At 44.9% G+C, this 22,128-nt stretch overlaps 1 protein-coding gene across 1 annotated transcript in view; it reads left to right on the top strand.

Annotated features, from left to right (window-relative positions):
* Positions 1–22,128, top strand: part of LOC311244417 (vasopressin V2 receptor-like) — a 44,092-nt gene that overhangs the window by 9,965 nt on the left and 11,999 nt on the right. The window contains exons 3-6 of the mRNA XM_084333910.1: positions 5,303–5,685; positions 10,302–10,547; positions 10,774–10,920; positions 13,671–14,364. Of these exons, the coding sequence (XP_084190036.1) occupies positions 5,305–5,685; positions 10,302–10,547; positions 10,774–10,920; positions 13,671–14,364 (1,468 nt within the window). The 5' untranslated portion in view covers positions 5,303–5,304. The remainder of the gene's footprint in view (positions 1–5,302; positions 5,686–10,301; positions 10,548–10,773; positions 10,921–13,670; positions 14,365–22,128) is intronic.

The following is a 22,128-nucleotide window of genomic DNA, read 5'->3' as shown; positions in this document are numbered from 1 at the left end:
CCCTGAATGAATGCTCCTGCCAGAGTCTTCAGGGTATTCTTGTTTACCAGAGAGGAGATCCGGTACAAGAATCGAGTTCGTTGGTTGACTTTTTTTATTACATTGGATGCCATTTTGTCACAGGAGAGATTAGCCTCTAGGATGGAACCCAGGTAGGTAATTTCATCTTTCCTTGTGACAATATTGTCACCCACTGTAACTGAGAAGCCGTCGGTCTTGCTGAGTTTGTTATTTGAACCGAAGAGAATGGACTCTGTTTTGCCCATGTGTAATGATAGTTTGTTATAGCGAGCCATATGCAGATTCTGCCTAGTTCCGAGCTGAGGGTTTTTTCAACCTGTAACTTGTTCTTGTCAGAGACCAGCAGGGCTGAGTCGTCCGCAAACAGGAACAAGTTGCAGTCACAAGCTGACGACATGTCATTTGCATAAATTAGGAACAGTAGCGGTCCTAGTATGCTTCCTTGTGGAACACCACAGCTCACTGTGAGGGGGGGGGATAGGGTACCGTTTACCTCCACCATCTGTTCCCTCCCCTCAAGGTAGGATTGCATCCAGCTCACTGATAGACTATCAAAACCAATTGCTTTTAGCTTGTCAATCAGAATGGAGTGATTGACCGTGTCAAAGGCCTTTTGTAGGTCCAGCATGACCATGCCGCAGTATTTGCCTGCGTCCACCTCTTGTTTGATGTGGTCATTCAAATAGAGAAGGCATGCGTCAGTGGAGTGGGATGTTCTGAAGCCAGATTGGAATTCGTAGATACGATTTTTTTCCGCTAGGTACTTTTCGACCTGTTCATAGACTATTTTTTCCATGACTTTCGAGATGGAGGTGAGAATAGAAACAGGGCGGTAGTTGCCTGGGTCTAATTTGCTGCCCTTTTTGTGCAGAGGGGTCACCCTCGCAATTTTGAAGTCCTTGGGGACGTGTCCCTGTTTTATGGAGAGGTTTATTATGTGTGTGATGATTGGGGTGATGGCGGCTGCTGAGTGTCTGAGGAATTTGGAGGGGATGTTGTCATGGCCAGTGGCCTTGTTAGGTTGGAGGGCGCTCAGTTTATTGAGTACCTCATCTGTTGTTACCATTTCCAGCTTGAAGTCGTCCTTGCGGACCCCTAGGTTTTTGTAGTAAGCTACTATGTGTTCTACCCCATAACGCCCTGAGTGGGAGGGTAGTTTGTTTACCAGTGTTGTGGCTATGTTTGTGAAGAAAATGTTTAAGTAATTGGCTACATCCAGCTTGTCTGTGATGAGCGTGTTGTCCGTTTTATGTTTATGTTTGAGAATCTGGTTGAGTTTTTTACTGCATCCTAGTTGATTATTGAGTAATTTCCAAAGTTCACGTGGTTTGTTTTTGTTTTCCTCAGTTTTGTCATTGATGAAATTCTTTTTTGCAGTTTTGATCATGGAGTTTACGTCGTTTCTTAGTCTGTTTCTTTCTAGTTTGAGTTCAGTCACGTGGGCTTGGAGTTCACTGCTCGTGCTTTTAGTAAGCTTTGACTGACTTTTACGAAACTCAGAGCATTTTTTGTCTCTGGTTTTCATAGCGGCCAGTATTTCGGAGTGCATCCACGGCTCAGCGCGATTTTTTACCCTGGTGGTTCTTAGGGGGGCCATGTCGTTTAGTATTGTTGAGAATTTGGTTTTGAAGCCAAGCCATGTTTCTTCAACCAGTGTACCATTGAGTTCATCTGACCAGTCCAGACTCTCCAGTTCAAGGTTGAAGGCCTCGCTAGAGTAGGTTTTGAGGTCTCTAGATGTGACTGTTTTGTGGCAGCCAGCCTTTTGTTTTAGTTTTTTGCGGGTACATAATATCATATAATGATCACTTAACCCGCATGCTATAACCCCTTTATTGGAGATCTTGGACTTGTCGGAGGTCAGAATGAGTTAGTCGTATAGTGTATCTTGTAGACCAGGCCCATTGCAAGTTGCTGTACTCTGTCGTCTACTCTAAGCCATCCATTTCCTATAGGTTCGGAAATACCTGATCTGTCACCAGTGTCATCTCTCTCTGAAAGGAGAGAGCATAGGATCAGCAGCATGATTGGTTCTTGACAAAGCCTACTTTGCTGGAACGATTTATTTTGCACTATACAGTATGTATACGTATAACTAAACTTACAAGTGTATATAAGTCTTTATTTGTCATCAGATTAACACACACACATGCGATAAGGAACACACACACACACACATGCACTGAGTTGCAACTTCAGTCGTGAGTGTGTGTCATTTTGAGATCAGTCGCGCAAATCGCTTACTGTAATATCAGACAGACATGGATCAGATGCCGAACCACGGCTGTTTTACACACGCCTCGTTCGCCTTATAAGGGGATTGTGGGCGTGTTTGTATGCAAATGTTTTAGCGCGAGGGAGAATGAGTGGGATTCATCGTGCAAATCTCTGGGTAAACACAGATTTCGACCGGCTTTTTTGATGAATGTGGCGTGGCTTTTCTTATTGTTCTCTTAACAGACAGGTAAGCAAAAATATAAGACAAATAATAAGAGAGTATTGTTGAATGAGGCCCATTGTTCATAGTCCATTACTGACTAATCAGCTAATTTCTACACACTGTAGTTTGTTACACGCTAAACAACGCCCCATTTCCGGAATAATCCAGTCTTTTTCCATAGATCGCGAGATAGGACGCATTATATGCAATAAACCCGAATCGTTCTGGTTGATTCCCTGAAACCCCAAATACTCCCAAATCAAAGGTATATAACATGTACATATGTACCTTCACAAAATCATCAGTATGTACTTTCTTTCAAACTTAGGAGGTAATCAGAGCAGCATAACTGGTAGCCCTACACGCCCCAGGCTACACGCAGTCACGAAAGGGGCTACATAACTGGACCACACACCACTTTAACATAACCTTTAAATGTCAATAAATCGTGGATTAACTGCTGCTCCCAAGCACTGGAAAACACAAATGTCATAATGTGTACTTTTACTTTTGATACTCAATATCAAGTGCTCCTCTGCAGTTACGTAAGTAAAAATTTTAATGCAGGACTTTTACTTTTGACCAGAGTACTATATTATCTGGGTATTTCTACTTTTACTTATAGGAACTGTGTACTTCTTCCACCACTGCCCCTAAAGAATAGGAGGAAACTTTCGAGGAAAATGTGTTCACCTGCATCACCTAATACTATTGCCAGCATTTTAATAATGCCCTTACTATAAGTTACCAACCTTGTGTGAATATAATTAAACCAGAATACATGTATCATTATGTTGTGGAGGTTGATGGCATGGGGCCAGAGGGCATGGGGCCAGAGGGCACACAAAATAGGTATACAAGAAGCCTCTTGTGAATTATAATTAAAGACAGAGAGGAGCACAGGGTCCAGGGCAGCAGACAGAAGGAAGCCAAGAGACTGATTAAAAAAAGAGGGGCCCCCTCACTGACCAAACCCATAATTAAATGAAATAGGATAATAACAGAGATAATAACCACACATCACGCAGGCCAATTATTGAGCACAGGAGAACGCATTACACCTGGACAAATTTGGATGGATGCCTTTTGAAATCAAAACACATTTTCCCCCCATCTATGGCCATGTTGCGGAAAGCCTAATGATCGGTATTGCTGAACCGATTCACACATGTTTCGTCTTCGGAGAAAAGGTCCTGCTCCTTCACCCGTTCCTCTACCTCCACGCTGGGCATGCGAGATGGCCAGCTGGCCCTGGTCTATTTATGCATTCATCTAGATACATTCCTCAGGCAAAGCCAGCATGTAACACTTGACAATATGCTTTGGTCCGTAGTAAATTAGGCTATTACAAGCAGCAAATTGGCCATTAAGCCTCTGTGGACAAGTCAGAGCTACCTTATAGCATACTTGTTAGTCACACCCAATTAAACCACACTAAGACTTTTGAGTGTGACTGCTATTTTGAGGGAATTGGTAACAATTCCAAGCAGCCCGTTCCCAGTAACACACAAACTCCAAGGGGGCGGTGCTGTTCCGATCAGTCAGCCATTTTAATACCAATCAATACACATTAGCTACGGAAGGATAACCAGGAGCCCATGTCTCTCATTTAATCTGTTTGTCCATCTCTCTTTTCCCTTACCCTTTTCTTATCATTCCATCGCTCGTATTCGCTCCACACCTCCTCTGTTATTCTGGGTGGTTTTCCTTCGCCCCCCCCCCCCCCCCCCCCCCCCTTCTGCCGCCCGTCACCACTCATCCCCCTGTTCCGCCTCTCCCCTCTCCAACAGACTCCACTGTGTGCTGTTTATTTGGCTACGGCAGACCAAAAATCCCACGACTCTGTTTCTCAAATTGTAATTTTTTTTTTTCTATCCATTTTTATTTACTTTTGTGCTATTTATTTATAAGCGAAGGAAAATAAACTGAGATTTTATTGAGATCAAGAGGGAGTGATTGGAGAGGAGAGAAGAATGCATGCATACATGGGAGGGAGGGGAGAGGACAGACCGAAGGGAAGGAGGAATGTATAGGGCTGAGCGAAGGATGAGAGAGATTATGAGAGTGAAGGTGAAGAATCGAAAGTGGTGGGCTAGAGGGGGGGAAGCTGTCAGATCAACCTTGAGAAAGTATGAGAATGGGGGAAAAAAACATGCTGGACTTGTGTCAAACAGAGTTGGGGGCTTAGACGGACAGACAAACAGACACATTGAAGGCTTATTAAAAAATTAGGGACATAACGTACCATATATAAGAGCAGCATGCATGTTCTGCCTTTATGACCAGTGCAATTTTTCATAAGATGCAGTCAATTGATACGATCAAAAGATTTATTCATATGGTGTGTAATGAAAACATTCAGAAGATATTACACACATAAAATGAGGTATGGATGGAATGAATGCAATACAGTGTCATTAAAATGTATCTGCAGAATCATGCCCCTAGACAAGGTTATACCGATATTTACCTCTAGATAAATTCTGGAAAAAATGGATAGTGTCCAACATTCTCCACTGTAAGATAAGGAATGGGAGAAGGGACGAAGGTTAAGCTATGCTTAGAGATATACTTGGCCAACAAATTGGAGGTCAATTGGAGATAATTTAATAAAGATAGTTTTAATAACCATACAGCTCCGGCTTCGGTAAACAAACCATTCAGTTGTTAGTTTTGATAATGCTGGTTTGTTTAGGCATGATTATGTTTTGGTAGCCAAACAGTAAACTGAACAAGACAGCAGGTCACCACTTCCGCAGGGCCTCTTCTGCAACTCTCCATCTCCACAAACAACGGGGGACTAAATTGGCTTTTCACATTAACACATTGTTTGTCTTGCAGGCATGGACAGCATCAGTGGGGAAACAGGTTGGGATGGGTTAGCCCCCTCATCACTGGCGGCCACAGGAAGGACCAACATCACTTCCTCCTGGCTCCTCTCTGACCTGGCCTCCCTCAACAGCTCTCACATTGGGGGGTCCCACTTTGGCCTCTTCCCTGAGAATGCCTCGGTCTCCCCTCCTCACACTGTGCCCCCAGACAGGGGGAGGGACCTGGGCCTGGCCCGTGCTGAGATCGCAGTCCTGGGGCTGGTGCTGGCCCTGACCACCCTGGGGAATGGCTTTGTGTTGTGGGTGCTGCTAAGGAGAAAGAAGAACAACGCGCCCATGCACATCTTCATGGTCAACCTGTGTGTGGCTGATCTGGTGGTGGCGCTCTTTCAGGTCAGCTCTCTGGTTACTGGTTATCAAATTAATATTATGATTAACCGTAGCATCCTATGACTTTTTATTGACAAGTAAATTAAAGTTGGTTCTGTCAACTTCTGTGGCTCCTATAACAGCACTGTAGTAACATTAAGTGTCACAACATTATGATTGACAACATGATTTATTATTGATAAGTAGATTAAAGTTGTTTCTCTGGTTACTGGTATTGTAGTAACATATAACAAGTATCACAACATTATGATTGACAATATTGACCAATGACCTGTGACCTTTTGGTTAAAGGAGACATATTTTTTGTCCTTTTCAACAAGTTAATATAGGTCTTTGAGGTGCCCTAAACATGTCTTTAAATTATTTTGCTGAGTTATGCATTCTAGCACCCTCTATGCCCCTCTGTTTCAGTCCTGTTCTCAATGGGCTGTTTCTATGCCTGTTATAACGAGCACCATTTAGCAGTGGCGCTGTTGAACGAAATTCAGATCAAACTTTCAGACTAGACATTGCAGATCAAATATGACTCAAGTTCCAGCAATAGCATAGCAATCTTACCATTTAAAATGTTGTCAGAAACATATTAGGTTCAACTTTACGTATAAAAGAGAAGATCTTTGTCTTGTACACGCACATTTTTATCAAGATCTCTTCACACGCACTGTGACGCACATACACACACATACAAAGTCTTACTAACTACAGCGAATGTGGCTGCAATTCTGAATGGCTCATTTCAAGAGGGAGGGTTCTTCTCACAGCTGAACTGCAGAAAAGGCACAATGCACATATTTAACATTTTCAGTGTTGGGACAACCGCTCATTCTGTAAAAACAAGGCAAAACACAGGAAAAGGCTATTTTCACAATAGATCATAATTTACAAATCCAGTCAAGCTGTTTGTTTGTTTAAGGCATAAAAAATAATATTGTTTGGTTCCTGTTGGTTGTCAGTTAAGGCCATGAGTAGGTAGGGAATTTATTTAATTTTTTTATTTTATCTCTTCCCACGGCGACTATGGATAGGGAATTTCTTTATTTAATTAAAATGTTCACGGCAACATGGATGCATGTACTCTGCCAGCATGTTTAATATCCATAATACTAAAGGTTTGACTAAGATTTTTATGAAACTTTATTGTAAAAAAAAAATGTTAATTTTTTTTTAAACTCATAAAATAAATTGGGTCGCACCTAAATCGGCAGGGTCGGTCGGCAACCAGAACCAAACCATTTCTTTTGTTAGGCCTAATAACGAGGACCTATTCTCTCCAGAAGAGAACGTTTTACTATTCCTTAGGAGGGACCACTGCTTTTTTCCAATAGAGTAGAATATGTTTCTTTGCTACAATAAGTGCATGCAAGCAGTTGTTGTTGATCTTTATTAAGCAGGGAAAACTGGTCAGAGACTAGAAGAGGGTCAGGTTCCATTACTGCATGCAACAGAAGGTTCTGAATACTGTAGTCCAAAATGGAGTTCACATAGGACGGAGAACTTAACTGTGGAGAAGGGTGGCTTATTCAATATGGTATTTGTCACACAGTGAGGATACATCTGGAAAGATTTTGTGTAACTCTGTTTTGGCATAATGGAGTCTGTGGCTAATCCTAAATTGAATGAGACAGTGTATAGAGTTGGCGGGGAGTTGTATGTTCTCTAGAGCCATATCCTGTAATAAATAACGTTCCTCATTTATTTCTGTACCCAACTCCTGTTCCCAGAGTGTTTTAATACCCACACAGAGTGAGATGTTCTCATTAATAATGACTCGTAGAGTTGGGACAACAGGTGTCTTTCTCTGCCTCCTAGAATCCATCAAACTGGGTCTATTTTTTCTAGAGTGGGTACGTATTATTATTTTACATAGTGCTTGATCTGCAAGTATCTGAAGAAGTTGTTTTTATGAAGACCATATTGGACCTGAATTGATTGAAGGAGGCAAAACTCCTGTCTACAAACACATCTCCAACAGTCCGGATACCAAAATCTTTCCATTGTGTAAATCCCGAATCTAAAGTAGAGTGGACCAATGAGAGGTTCCCTGCGATTGGTATAGGAGTGTAGATATGGACTTGATTTCAAACTGAGATTTAAAATGCATATAATGCTATGGATAATGTTATTACTATTATAGATAGATTTATCTATTTTATCAGTGATAAGATCAGTGCACCAATCTCATATTGAGTACATTCCTCTCTTTCCATTTTGATCCAAACGGGGTGTGTGAAAGTATGATCTGACCGTATTATAATAGTGCAAAGCTCACAGGCATAATAATAATGGGAGAAGTTCGGAAGGGTCATTCCGCCATCTAATTTTTATTTACAGTGATCCTTACTAATTCTGTGAGTGTTATAGTCCCACAGAAATGGAACAATGATGGAATCAAGTTTCTTAAAATTTTAATTGAATTTTGAAATAGGTAAAGAATTTGGGGCTTTGTTAAGTGACTGAAAATATTTAGTAACTTCTATTCATAAATATGTGAATTTGTTGTGCATGAATTTAAAGGGACGTTTTGTTGTACTGAGAAGTCACGGAATATGATTGGCATTAGTTCACTCTTGGACCAATTAATCCTATACTCTGAAAAGATTCCAAAATTAAAGATGGTGTCTAAGATGGCCAGAATAGTACACTGAGGTTTGGTTATATACAGCAGGATGTCATCCACATATAGCAAAATTTTACTTAATGTGTCTTTTGTACCGTATCCATGTATATGGGGGTTGGCGCAAATTACCTGAGCAAGGGCCATGGCAAAAAGCAATGGAGATAAGTAACACCCTTGTCTAGTGCCTCTGTGCAATTGAAATGGAGGAGAAAGGATATTATTAGTGACAATTAGAGCACAGGGCCCATGATAGAGAATTCTTATTCAAATTGTCCACCAACATCATGTCTTCTCAGGGATGCAAAGAGGTCATTCTAATTGGTCAAAAGCCTTTGATGGATATCGGTCTATAGCTACTAACTTCTTCAGGATCCTTCCCCTTTTTAGTTATTACTGGACCTATGACTGTCAGTTATTTGGTTTATGACTTATTTTTTACATGTAAATTCAGGTCAGTTCTCTGATTACTATTGACAACAGTATTGTGGTAAAAACAAGTATCACAACATTATGATTGGCATTAGTGACCTTTTGACTTTTTAGATGCGAAGCACATCTATGACTGGAAATCTCACCCAATTACTCACTCACTCACTCTCTCATTCAGTAATTCACTCAGTTCACAGTCAGCCACTTTGCCCCTAGTTGCGGCTCACCAGCATGGCACAAGTTAAATCTATGTGGAAACTGTTTTGCATCTGTCCTTGTTATTGATATGTAGATTCAGGTCATCTAGGGATATCCATGTTGTGATAACATCAGGTACATAACCTCATAAATGTCAAGAGTGACATATGACTTTCAAGTGTTATACAGACTGTGGTGTTAATACATTAGATTAATCCCTCAGCCTGGCCACCCTTCCCAATGTTTACAGATGGCGTCAGCCATAGCAACATCATAAATTAGCCTATAAATGGTATGATATGGTATATTTATGATACCTTTGAGGTTGCCATCTCGTCTCTGCCAATTGTCCAATGGAACAGTGTCAAAAAAACATATATATAAGATAAGATATTCCTTTATTGATCCCCTTGGGGAAATATTATAAATGTACTTAATCATTTAATTACATTTAGTCATTCAGCTGACACTTTTATCCAAGTTGTGTATAACAAGTCAGCAGGAAGGGTACAACTCTGGCAGCTAAGGGTAACACTGTACACGCTCACACACTAGCAGCCACTTTAACATGAGCAAGCACACACTCATGCTGCACATGCCCACACTTATGGCCACTAAGGAAAGGTCACTTTAAGAATAGTATAGTATAACTTGAGATTGTATAACATAGCATGTACATAAAGACCCAGTGCCTCATCCGTAGCTAACAGTGTATTGCACTACCACAGGACCTAGCATGTCCTACCATGCTCTGTAAATAACTTATGTACATATACCGATATGCCCTACTCTGTTTACTTGTTTTATTGCACAATGTCGTTCTATTGGATTCTATTATATGTTATTACTATTGTATTATGCACATCGTTGCGGGCAAGACCACCCGCATTTCATTGTATACTCGTATTCCGTGACAAATAAAACTCTTGACTTGACTTGACTTAAGTGGTATTGTTCGTCAAGCAGTGTTGAACTTGAGTGCATAGTAGCATAGACATAGTAGCAAAATACATAATAGTAAAAGATATGGAAGAAGTGTGTTTTTAGTAGATGGTGGGAAATATATATAAAATCTAAAAAATAATAATAATGAAATCGTATACCAAGGAAAAGATTCAGGGAGACTTGGTCCAAAGTTTGTTTCTGAAGACGCACCATGTGTCGAAGTTTATTGTCCTACTGTGTATCATTGGGCTCCAGTGTTTTTACAATTGGACCATTCAGGACCCAAGCCCTACTCTGAAAACACTGGATGGGCCTACCACTTGGTGGAGAGCATGAAACGTCTCCCTTCATTCATCTTATATGTGCTATTATATAATATACGTAACACCAGGCAGGCACTTACTTTTCCCTCGTTTGTCCATTCCCCCAGGTTCTCCCCCAGCTTGTGTGGGACATCACTGAGAGGTTCCAGGGACCAGACGTGCTCTGCCGCTCCGTCAAGTACCTGCAGATCGTGGGCATGTTCGCCTCCTCCTACATGATCGTGGCCATGACCGTGGACCGTCACCACGCCATCTGCTTCCCGTTGCAGGCCTACCGCAGTGGGGCCGTGTCCCGATGCAACACCCCCGTCATGGTGGCGTGGGGCCTGGCGTTCATCCTCAGCATACCGCAGGTGGGAACACGCGCACACACACACACAAATAGTATATGCTGAGGTAGGAAATGAGAGCTCAGTGGGGCGTTCACACCCTGACTCCTACAGTAGAACTCAAGATGTTGCTCTATTTCTGTCTCCGTGAGGTCATTAGAGGTGGGCTAATGGGGAAGGAAGCTGATGGTCATGTCTGTGCACATGCTGACCTACATTTACATCCCCCCTCCTGTGTCCGGTCTGTCAGGTCTTTATCTTCTCCCGATCTGAGGTGGCTCCCGGTGTATTTGAATGCTGGGGTCACTTTACCGAGCCGTGGGGGTTAAAGGCATACGTCACATGGATGACTGTGGCTGTCTTCCTCTTACCTGCCCTCATCATCACCATCTGCCAGGTGAGACTAGACTATACTGACCCGTGCTGACTGAACTCTTAAAGGGGTACTTCATATTTTTCTGCATTAAGTTGTGTGACAGATTGCCAGTAATGTAGTCGATGCAAAGGTGTTCGCTTACTAGAGTTCTGGCCAGGTTCCAGGGGAGAATCAGCGGGGCGTGTCATGAAACCAAAAAGGTAATCCACACCACTACATGCAGGCAAAAGGGTTACCCAACACGAAATCACGGTTCTCCAGCATTTCCGATTCTGCTATCACTTGGCACTAGGGGTTTTCGGTACAGTGGGGGAAAGTTTGGCTTTCCGTGTTCCAGTCAGGGGTGATGTAGTGTGCAGTAACTAATTGTACTTGTAGGGCTGTCAACGAATATTCTATATTGAAATTAATAATCGACTTGTATTTTTTTTTAGAAATAATAATAATTATATTAGATTGTGAAAAAAACAGCCCCCGGTAAGATACCGTTGTATTCGTTCGGTACACTACACAGCTGTTCGGTACGGTACGGTACACACTGAATTGGTTCGGTACGGATACATGTACCTTTACACCCCTACATGGCACTATATAAAAAGCCAGTGTATTACTATGCACTGGAGCCAGTTCACAGGTAATGTGGCCTATTAGCTGTTCCAAAATGCTGGAGGACCATGGTTTTGCATTGGAAATGGGTAACACTTTACATTATGCGTGGTGTGGATTCAAACTTTTTTGGTTTCGTGACCCCTGAATCCCCGGGGATTTGCTGCCTGTCTCTCGGAACCCGGCCAGAACTCAGACCACGGGACACGATAAGTAAGCTTTACAATAATAGCTTTACAGTACATCGACTTTAGCTTTAGCTCTACACTAAAGGGCAAGTATTTCATACAATTTAAGGTCCAAAAATCTCACCTATCATTTTAAGTCTCTGAACTGTCCAGGCTTACTCCTGAGAGACTGTTACGCGCCCCTGTGGAAGGGCACAACATAAGGCAACAGACATGGTGGGTGCACAGGGTGCAGCGAAACCAGGGGGTGCATCTGAGAAAAGACATGTAGAAACAGGGGGAGACAACTCACAAAACAGAACCAAAGAAGACATGCATACATACATAACATACATAGCATAAATAAACCCCCATAAATAAACAGCATATGTAACAGAGACATTACAGAGGGAAACAGTATCCAACAATCAGGCGGGTGGTATGAATGAAATGCAGCTTTTGTTTTCATGGGGGGTTTATTTGGCAAGCGTTGTTTAATAAGCCGCGGGATGGGGGGTGGGCGCAACGGTGCAGTCGGTATTGTATAGCGTCCCGTGGAGGGATAGACATTCTGGGCTGTCTCACGTCGGTCCCTGCTGCTCTATTTGGGGAAAGATATTTCCAGGGTCCAACTATTTCTCTTGATTAATGCAACACTTGGAGGATCACTGCTGGGGCGGCTGGTCAGAAAATCTGCCCACCCTGAGAGCCCCCTGCCAGGGAGGGAAATTTACCAGATCTGCCCACCCTGAGAGCCCCCTGCCAGGGAGAGACATGTACCAGATCTCAGCCAATCATACTCTCTGGTCATACTGTTGTTTTTTACTCACTCAAAATCAAATGACCTCCTTCGACAGCGATATGAAAAGACACAATTTCTTGATAAATTAATGTGGCTTTTCAAGCTTCAGACTCTGGGTGCAGCAGACTGAGGGCATGCCATGTACTTTGAGGACACATACCAATGCTACCATTCTTGCCATGCCACGCCGTGGGTTTGAGTCCCATGAAATTCTGCTTCCTATTCTGCTTCCCTCCCTGGCACATATTAGTGCTTGCGTGGCACTAATATAAACAGTACAAGATATTATGAGTGGAATGATTGCATTTTGTTTAAGGAAATAAATAATACTTTAGAAAACAAACTTACAAATGTTTTGTGATAAAATCTTTGAAATTGTATTTAATTTATTTCATACATATTCTTTAATACAATAATAATAATAATAATAATAATAATAATAATAATAATAATAATAATAATAATAATAATAATAATAATAATTATTATTATAATAATAATAATAATAATAATAACACATAAAAAGACATCACAGGACAGTAACTTATTACAATAATAGAGATAGATTAATAATAAAAACAGAATATAAAAATAAATTTGTATTTAACCTTTATTTTACCAGGTAGTCACTTGAGATCAAAGATCTCTTTTTCGAGCAAGACCTGGCCAAAATGATATTGCCACAGACATTACAAAACATCCCGACCCCGCTTTGCTGCTAGATCATGGATTTTATTCTCTCAGAAAACAAACTTTTTATTATTAAGTTTTATACTGTACAAGGCATCACCAGGAAAAAGGATAGTTAAAAAAAAATAAACATTTCGAAATGTTTTTGAAATAAATTATGTTTGAAAATAAGTAGCCTGATAAATAAATAATATGTATTTCATTCATTTTGTGTATAAAAAGGTTGTGTTGCTTTTCTTGATTTTAAGTGAGGGAAGGAATAAAGGTGGATAAATATTGGGAAACTATGCTGCGGGAGACCCCGTCCCGTAATCCTGCACAATATATTGGCCAATAAAATGGACATGCCAAAATGATTTGTTTCAGACATAAAGAGAAGCGTGCAAATCTGCTGTCATGCTGTGATAACCGGCAACTCCTGTCTTTGGTGATAATGTTGTGTCTGTTCAGCATTCCTTTCCGATAATATCTCCTTCTTCCCGGGAAACATACTATGTCTCTTTCAGGTAAGAATCTTCCGGGAGATTCATAACAACATCTACCTGAAGTCGGAGAGGGTGGTGACGGCCGAGCTCAAGAAGAACGAGGTCTTCTTCCGCTTTCACAGCATTAAAAAGGAGGATGAGCGGGCCAGGGAGAGGGGGAGGAGGGTATCCGGAGGAGGAGGAGGTAGGGATGGGAGAGGAGGACTGCTCCTAAAGACCATGAACAACAACCCCTCAGTCTCTCACAGTAACACTTACAATGGCCAGGTGGGAGAATGTTACGACTATGTCTCGTCTGGCCTTCAGTACAGCAGCTGCCACGGCGAGCACACAACAATAACCGCGGTAACAACTACAACAACAACAACAACAACACAGCAACAGCAGCCATTCAGCTCTGAGAACCAGGCTTTGAACCCCACCACAGCTGTGGCTGCTACATGCTGTGACTGCTCGCATGCTCCCGCGAGCAGCTGCTGCTGCCAGTCCTACGCGCCCTACGAGCGTTCCCCGAGCTGCCACAGGGTCTCGCCCCGCCCGTCCCTGGACTATCCCCCCCATCAGCCCCCCGGCCCTCCCCAACCCAGCATCACCAAGGCCATGTCCAAGACGGTGAGGATGACGCTGGTCATCGTGTTGGTCTACACCATCTGCTGGTCTCCGTTCTTCATCGTCCAGCTGTGGGCCGCCTGGGACCCCAACCCCCCGTCCCAAGGTTAGTCGCAAACCCGCACCCCCCTGGGAGGTTTATGATTTATGATTTTATTAGGATCCCCATCAGTTGATGCAAAACATGAGCTACATGCGTTATCCGGGGTCCACGCATAACATATAAACATGATAAGACATTTACAGACAAGCAAACAAGTGGTATTAAAAAACTATACATACCGCATTCCTAATTATATGGAATCATACATAGTACAATATACATTACATAACAGTATATATATATAATATGCACTCAATTCACAAGCAGTGAGAAACCATATACAGTACACCTTACCACCTATTTGTATAGGCTACTAATATTCCTGTCACTAAAAATAAAAGTAACTGGGTATGTGTGTGTGTGTATGTATGTATATGTCTAAATGTACAGAATGTGTTTACAGGCAGGGTTCGAGTTATCACCTGAGAGCTATGGGGGCCCCCTGAATTTTGTTTTTTACTCTTTTTTTTTCCTGACATTTTGGTCGTTTTCGAAGTCATATTTAGAGGAATATCTCATTAGGATGAGGATCAGAGTCTTATACTAATGAAAATGAATGAAACCCGTAAATGTCCAAACCCCCCCTCCTAATGTACATTTTCTGTTAGGATCTATATATATCTTGTAATCCAAATGCTCAGCAACAAAGCAATAACTGTAATCCAATTGCACGATAGCAATGATGATAGCCAGCTAGCTGCGGTCCACGAAGCCAGCCCGAAGTAGATCCTCACAGTGGTTAAATCCAAACGACAGTGGGTATTAACGATGCTCTTCTCCAAGGGTAGTACGTTCCACAATCACTATAATCCAACCAATACTGGTTCTGCAATCGCCGCCGTCGGTTCCAATATGCACATGTCCAGTAGGTTCTCCGACTAGGCCCTCCTCGTGTACTGGCACCAATGTATTTAGTCCACGCACACTGGCTAAGGTTCCACTAGCTAAACGAACGAACTGCTGGGTAATGCTGCACACGAACGAACTGCTGTTGGCACGATACACAATAATTAACGACTCTTTACTTCACATTAAGCTAAGTCGAACTTGACGTTACTGCATTAAATCTGACACTTTTACTATTCACTTCGCACGTGGTTCTCAACGCTCTGTTAGACGAACTGCTTCTCACTACATTAGAATCACACTGAACTTGATGAACAGCTACTGTTCGCACCTGCCGCGATATATATACTTAAGTGGCTTTCTAGTGCCGAACCTCAGTTCTCGTCTCGAATCAATGCGCCGTCTCCAGGCATGTTCCAACATGCCTGGACTCGCCTTTGAACCTGACTTTGGGGGCTCGCCGCCTGGCGCCGAGAACGTTATCCAATGAGGAAAGTGAATATTACTGGGATTCAAACGCAGGCTTAAAGGGATATAACGTGTATATATAAATAATATACAAGGTATATAAAACAATAAATGTAGATTCTCAGCTTTTAATCTGGCCCTTCACAACAGCCGCCTCCTAATTAGTCCGCACCTAATTAGTTAAGGGAGACAGATTAACAGTCCGGTCAACGGCTCAATACTTGCTGTGAGGAGTAGGGCAATCTACAAAGTCAGTGGGTCATGGTCGTCATCAGGGAAGTCAGGGAGCTCCGGCAACTCTATCAGCTTCGCCACGGGTCGGGTGTAAGTCCGCCCTTGGACTACGACTTCTGCCGCTCTGACCTTCCCATCGGCACCAGTACTCACTTTGCTTACGCGGCCGGCCGGCCACGTAGCTCGGGGTAGTGACTGGTCTATGATCATAACGACTGTGTCCACCTTCAGGTTGTCCCTGTCCTTTACCCACTTCTGACGGGCTTGGAGAGACGGTAGATAGTGGAGGAGGAAACTGGTCCAAAACTGGTCAGCCAATACCTGACTGTATCTCCACATTCTTCGGCCGTTCACTTCCTCAGGTCTGTACACCGCCTGTGGAAGGGCAGGGTCCAGCCGCCCCATCAAGAGATAGTTTGGGGTGACTGGGTCGAAGTCTGCTACATCACTTGAGACGTAACCGAGGGGCTTCGAGTTCAAGACGCCCTCGATCTCCGTGAGGACTGTCGTGAGGACTTCTTCCGCCACGGTCTGGGCCCCAAGCACGGTGTACAGAGCAGTCTTTATAGAACGGACTTCTCTTTCCCAGGCTCCCCTGAAATGAGGGGCGTTCGGGGGGTTGAACTGGAATTTGATCTGAGAGGGAGCGAGGCGGGTCTTAAGTCCTTCACCCATAGCCTGGAAACTCTCTCTCATTTCTCTTTCTCCGCCTTTGAAGTTTGTCCCTTGATCGGACAACAACACAGACGGGCTTCCTCTTCGGGCTTGAAATCTCCGGAAGGACATGAGGAATGAATCCGTACTCATGGTCTGGAGGATTTCTATATGAACAGCTCATGTGGTCATACACTTGTACACAATGCCCCACCTCTTCTCTGTCCCTCTTCCTTTCTTGACGTAGAAAGGGCCGAAGCAGTCCACGCCTGTGGAGTGGAAGGCCTTCTCGCCGAGTCGGAGGCGGCAGGGAGGCAGGTCGGCCATCATAGGTATACTGGGCTGTGCTCGCCACTTGCGACAGTTTAAACAAGTCCGTTGGAAGCGACGTACTGCTTCTCTCCCTTGCAGTATCCAGTAACGTCGTCGGATCTCAGCGAAGACTCTCTCTGCCCCCGCGTGGTGCACATCCTCGTCGTACTTCTGTATGATCAGCTCGGTTACCTTGTGTCGGCTGTTGAGGACGATAGGATGCTTGACATCATCCGTCAAGTCTGGGGCCCGTCTCAGACGACCACCCACCCTGATGAGGTCCTGGGTGTCGAGCTCGGGGGCCAAAGTGAGCAGTCGGCTGTCTGAGGGGATTGGCTTTTTCCCTTGCAGGCAGTCTAGCTCATCTGGAAATGAGTCTCTTTGAGCTCTCTTTAGCAGAAGGAGTGCTGCCTCTGCGTAGTTCGATGCGTCAATGTCTGTGGTGGGGGGGACCTCAGGGTGGTGCCACAAGAATGTCTTTTTCTGAGCACTCTCAAGGGTTAAGCAGTCGTCTATATTAGGGTCCGTTGGAGCTGGGATGTGCGTCAACCCACAGAACATAGACTTCTTGATCTCTGCCTCCTCTTGACTCGCCTCCCGTGGTGTGGGGGTAGGCCACTCCTCCTCCGGGAGCTTGAGGAACTCAGGACCGTCACTGTAAATGTTGGGACGTGTGAGGTCGGCTAGGGACATCCCCCGTGTGATGACATCTGCTGGGTTCTGCTTGGTGTCAACGTACCTCCAGCACGCTGATCCTACCAAGTCTTGAATCTCGGTGACTCGGACTCCGACGAAGACTTTGTATCGACAAGAATCGGACTGGATCCATGTGAGCACAGTCATGGAGTCTGACCACAGGATTGTCTTTCGCCCCGTTATGGTGAGTTCACGTTGTATCAGCGTGGCGAGTTGCGCGCCTACCAGAGCTGCGCAGAGCTCTAGACGCGGGATAGATTGTTGCTTGCGGGGGGCTATTCTTGAGCGAGCCAGGACGAAGGCTGTGTGTACTTCTCCTCCCTCCTCTCGGGCTCTCAAGTAAGCCACCGAACCGTAAGCTACTTCTGAGGCGTCACTGAAGACGTGCAGGTCCATCTGACACGTCTCCAGCCGCACTGTGGGTGGGAAGTAGCTCCGGCGAATGTTCACATTTTGGAGCGAGTTGAGTTCTCCCTCCCACTCTCTCCAGATGGAAGCCAGGTGGTCGGGTATGGGGTCGTCCCAGCCCTGCTCCTTGTCCCACAGTTCTCGCACAAGCATCTTCGCCCGAGTGGTGTAAGGTAGGATACACCCCAGCGGGTCGTATTGGCTTGCGAGTGTTCTGTATACGCTCCGTCGAGTGGTCGGTAGAGGGGTCGACCTTCCCTGCTCCTGGGTCAGGGGTGTGTGTTTATAATGGAGCGAGTCTGTTTTGAAGCGCCAGACGAGGCCCAATGTAATTTCCTGTGCTTCACCTGGGGTGGTCGCCATCCAGGTCTCGCTGCTTGCTGCCTTTGTCTCTGGGGAGAGGCTGCGAAGTACTTGAGGGTCACTGCTGGCCCACTGCCTAAGGTCGAAGCCGCCTTTGATCAGGGAGGCTCGGAGCTTAAGTAGGATGGCTTCGGCTTCTTCTGGCGTTGATACGCTTTGTAGGCAGTTGTCCACGTAGAAACTCCTCTCTACGCTTTGTCTGACCTCCTCGTCAGCTCCAGGGTCTTCGGTCACGTGCTTTTGGAGTGCGAACGTGGCGCAGCATGGGCTGCATGTGGTGCCGAAGGGGAGGACCTCCCATTGATAGATGGAGGGTTGTTCATCGTCTATCCTCTCTCTCCACAGGAACCGCAGCAGTGGCTTGTCCTCCTCCATCAGTCGCACCTGCAGGAACATCCCTTTGATGTCGCCGCTGATGGCCACTTTGTCTTGGCGGAAACGTAGTAGTACGCCGAGGAGGGAGGGGCCGAGTGTCGGGCCGGGTAAGAGCAATTTATTCAGGTTCTGTAGTCCGATCTGGTAACTGCAGTTGAATACAATGCGGTTCTTGCCGTTGTGGTGGACCTTGTGGTGGGGCACGTACCAGGATTCAGTCGTCTGGTCTGCCTCTTGATTGTCGATTTTCTTTATATGTCCCGCTGTGATCAGTTTGTCGATCTCAGCGCGGTATATAGTGGCTTGAGGGGGGTCTTTAGCTAGACGCCGCTCGGTGTTCAGTAGATAGCGTTGTGTTGCTTCTTTTGATGCGTGGAGGGTGGGCATCCCCTCTCGCCTCAAGAGTGGAGTTGCGTATCTCATCACTCCGTCGACCTCGACCCTCTTTGTCTTCTGCTCGAGGAGAGCTATGGCATACTTGTCTTCCTTGGAGCGAACTAGTTTCCGTTCGTTCTTGAAGGGCATCGAGTCTAATGTCCATAGTCTCTCGACGTGCTGCAAGAGGGTGGTGTCGTCGTCGCTTACCCTCGTGTAGAGGCAGCGTGTGGCCGCCGGTCGGTTGGAAGACCCGGAGAGGGGGCCTTGTAGCGTCCAACCCAGGCGGGTCTTGACCGCGGCTGGGCAGCCTCTGGGTCCGATGTGGACCTGGTCCGTTGGGACGATAAGGTCTGCGTGGTCGGAGCCTATGAGCAGGGTCGGAGTGGCGCCGTCGATGAACGGTATAGGCAGTCGGCGTAGGTGCACGTATTTCTCCATCAGCTGTGGGATGGGGTAGGTATAACGTGACAGACCTATGTCATGGCTTGTGAAGGCATTAGTGATGCTGTACCGCTTCTCGGGCTGCTCGACCGCTGCTATTGTGAATGAGACGTTTTCGCCATTTATGGTCTTTAGGTCTCGCTGAATAGTACGGATTGTCATTGTTTCTTCGGTACCCCGCAGGCCCAACTGGGCTGCGGCGGAAGCGAGGAGGAGAGTCTTTTCAGACCCATCGTCGAGGACGGCGTAAGTGTCCAGGACCTTGTCCTCGTAGCTTAGGAGCACTCGGACCACCTTCAAGAGCACTCGGGAGCTCCCGCTCTTCGCAGGGTCTATATACATGACATTTACTCTCGAGCTGCTTTGTGGTACGGGTCTCCTCTTGTTGCTGTCGTGTAGGACATCCAGGTGGGCGCCGTCGCACTTGCTGCATCTTTTCTTCAGGCGGCACTCAGCTGCCATGTGGCTGCGCGAGCAGCGGAAGCAGCGGCGGTTCGCTTTGATCCACTGACTCACTTCGTCAGCAGTCAACTTCTTGAAGGTGTCACATTGAGACAGCCAATGTTCATGTTCACAATACTGGCAGGCAATCTTCCACTTTCCCTTCGCGGGGGGGGTGTTGTGGTTCTTGTGCTGCGGCACTGACTCGGCCTGGTGCATAACGGTCACGGACCGGCGGTTGTCATTGAACCTCCTCGGTCCATCTTTAGGGTTAGAGCCACTCCACACGAATGTGTCTAGTCGTAGACTGCTGACCTCCCTGGCGAGGAAATCAGCCAGGTCTAGGAGGGATGGTTCTGGGCCGTGGGGGTCACGGTGGTCTTTCTGCCGCCGAAAACGCTCTTGGCGGGCTGGAGGGAGCTTCTCCAGTATCCGCTCCACGTTGGAATTTGCATATAGTTCATATCTCCCCTTCTCCTTTTGTGACCCCAGCATCCCCACAAGGGATTGTACCTTGATAGAGAGGTCATCTAGTGCTCTATTGTCTTTGGCTGGGGGGAGGCGGTCGATATCTCGTATTTCTTGGATCACGTAATCCCATATGCGTCCATAGCGCGCGTCGAGGGCCACCAGAGCATCTGAGTCAGGCCTGTACGCTGCGACGAGATCGTCGCAAATTGCCCCCTAATTTGGCCGGTGCGAATGAAAAATTATATCTACTCGCAAGCTTGCGAATAGTGATTTCACCCCTTCATTCGCATTTCACTACACTAACATTAGCCTACAACCAGGGCTGTACAGGCGACATAATGTTGCGGTTGTAATTTCATTAGACAGACCAGCGCGGACATTTAATAACATGCAATTTAATTGACACGAGCAATGGGCTAACGTTAGCTGGTGGTCCCGAGTGAAGCAGGGACGGCGGAGCTTTAGGCTAACGTTAGCTGGTGGTCCCGAGTGAAGCAGGGATGGTGGAAAAGTGAGGAAAGGGGGTGGGTTATATTGACAAGTGACAACGCTTGACAACAGAAGTTTAAACATAACTTCATATTTATTAGTTATTCGTTTCTGTATATCATCCACTTTCCATCTCCGTGTTTGACTCTTCCTGTTTACATTCGAGTGTGACGTCATCACCTACGGCAGCTTAGACGATCAAAACGCGAACCTAGAACAAAACCCGGGGGGGGGGGGGGCTGGCTCTCTTGTGCGTTCTCGCCCCCTCTCTCTCTCTCGCTCTCTCTCTACATTCAATGATTTAAAGTAGCCAAACGTTACAGACAGTATAAATACTAACTGGATAGTTGATGATAAACATTTAATTTCATTATCTGAAATATTCTAAAATCATTAAGTCTGCTATAAGCCATTATCCCTTTGTGTGTAATTATTATTTTCTCACAGTAGTATATATATATATATATATATGTGTGTGTGTGTGTGTGTGTGTTTGGCTAAAGTGGATAGAAAACACAGTACTGTGCAAAAAAAGGGCACCCAAGAGTTTTTATATAAATAGTCTTAGATGTAAATAAAAATGTTTATTAGTGTGTCAGTAGACTACTCTTAGTACATTTTCATTAAATTATTTTTTAAAGCATCTTCATGGTTTAATAATGCAAACATATGTTGCAGGGACTTATTATAATCATCATATTGGCGTGACTGTATGCATCAAAGGGTTAAATCAAGCATTTTAAGTGCTTTAGGAAATGTCAAAATATTGCGATATATATTGTGTATCGTGATATGGCCAAAAAATATCGCAATATCATTTAGAGGCCATATCGCCCAGCCCTACTATAATGGTAAAATAGTTATTTAAAAATGTGCCCCTAAAAAATATTCTTTGCCCCTAAATTTCTCATTTAGGGGCAAGTGTGCCCCTAGTGAAAAAGCTTAGCGTACAGCCCTGATCTGAGTAGGGGGTTCTTGAGTTCGAATATGCCAGCGCTATGTTATGCGCTCTGGGCACTTTAAGATGCTTGAGGAGGATGGCATATTTATAAGACTCGTCGTGTACATCGGACATTATAGTCTCTAAACACATGCGTAGTTCCGTATACTGTGCTCTGTCCTCGCGCGTAAAGTCTGGGAACGTGGGTGTTCCAAGGTAAGATGCCATGGATGGCTGGGACACCGATGCGC

This window comes from Notolepis coatsorum (genome assembly GCF_963971535.1).
Source record: "Notolepis coatsorum genome assembly, chromosome: 17".
NCBI lineage: Eukaryota > Metazoa > Chordata > Actinopteri > Aulopiformes > Paralepididae > Notolepis > Notolepis coatsorum.
Note: the sequence above shows the minus strand (reverse complement) of the source record. Positions and strands in the feature narration are given on the sequence as shown.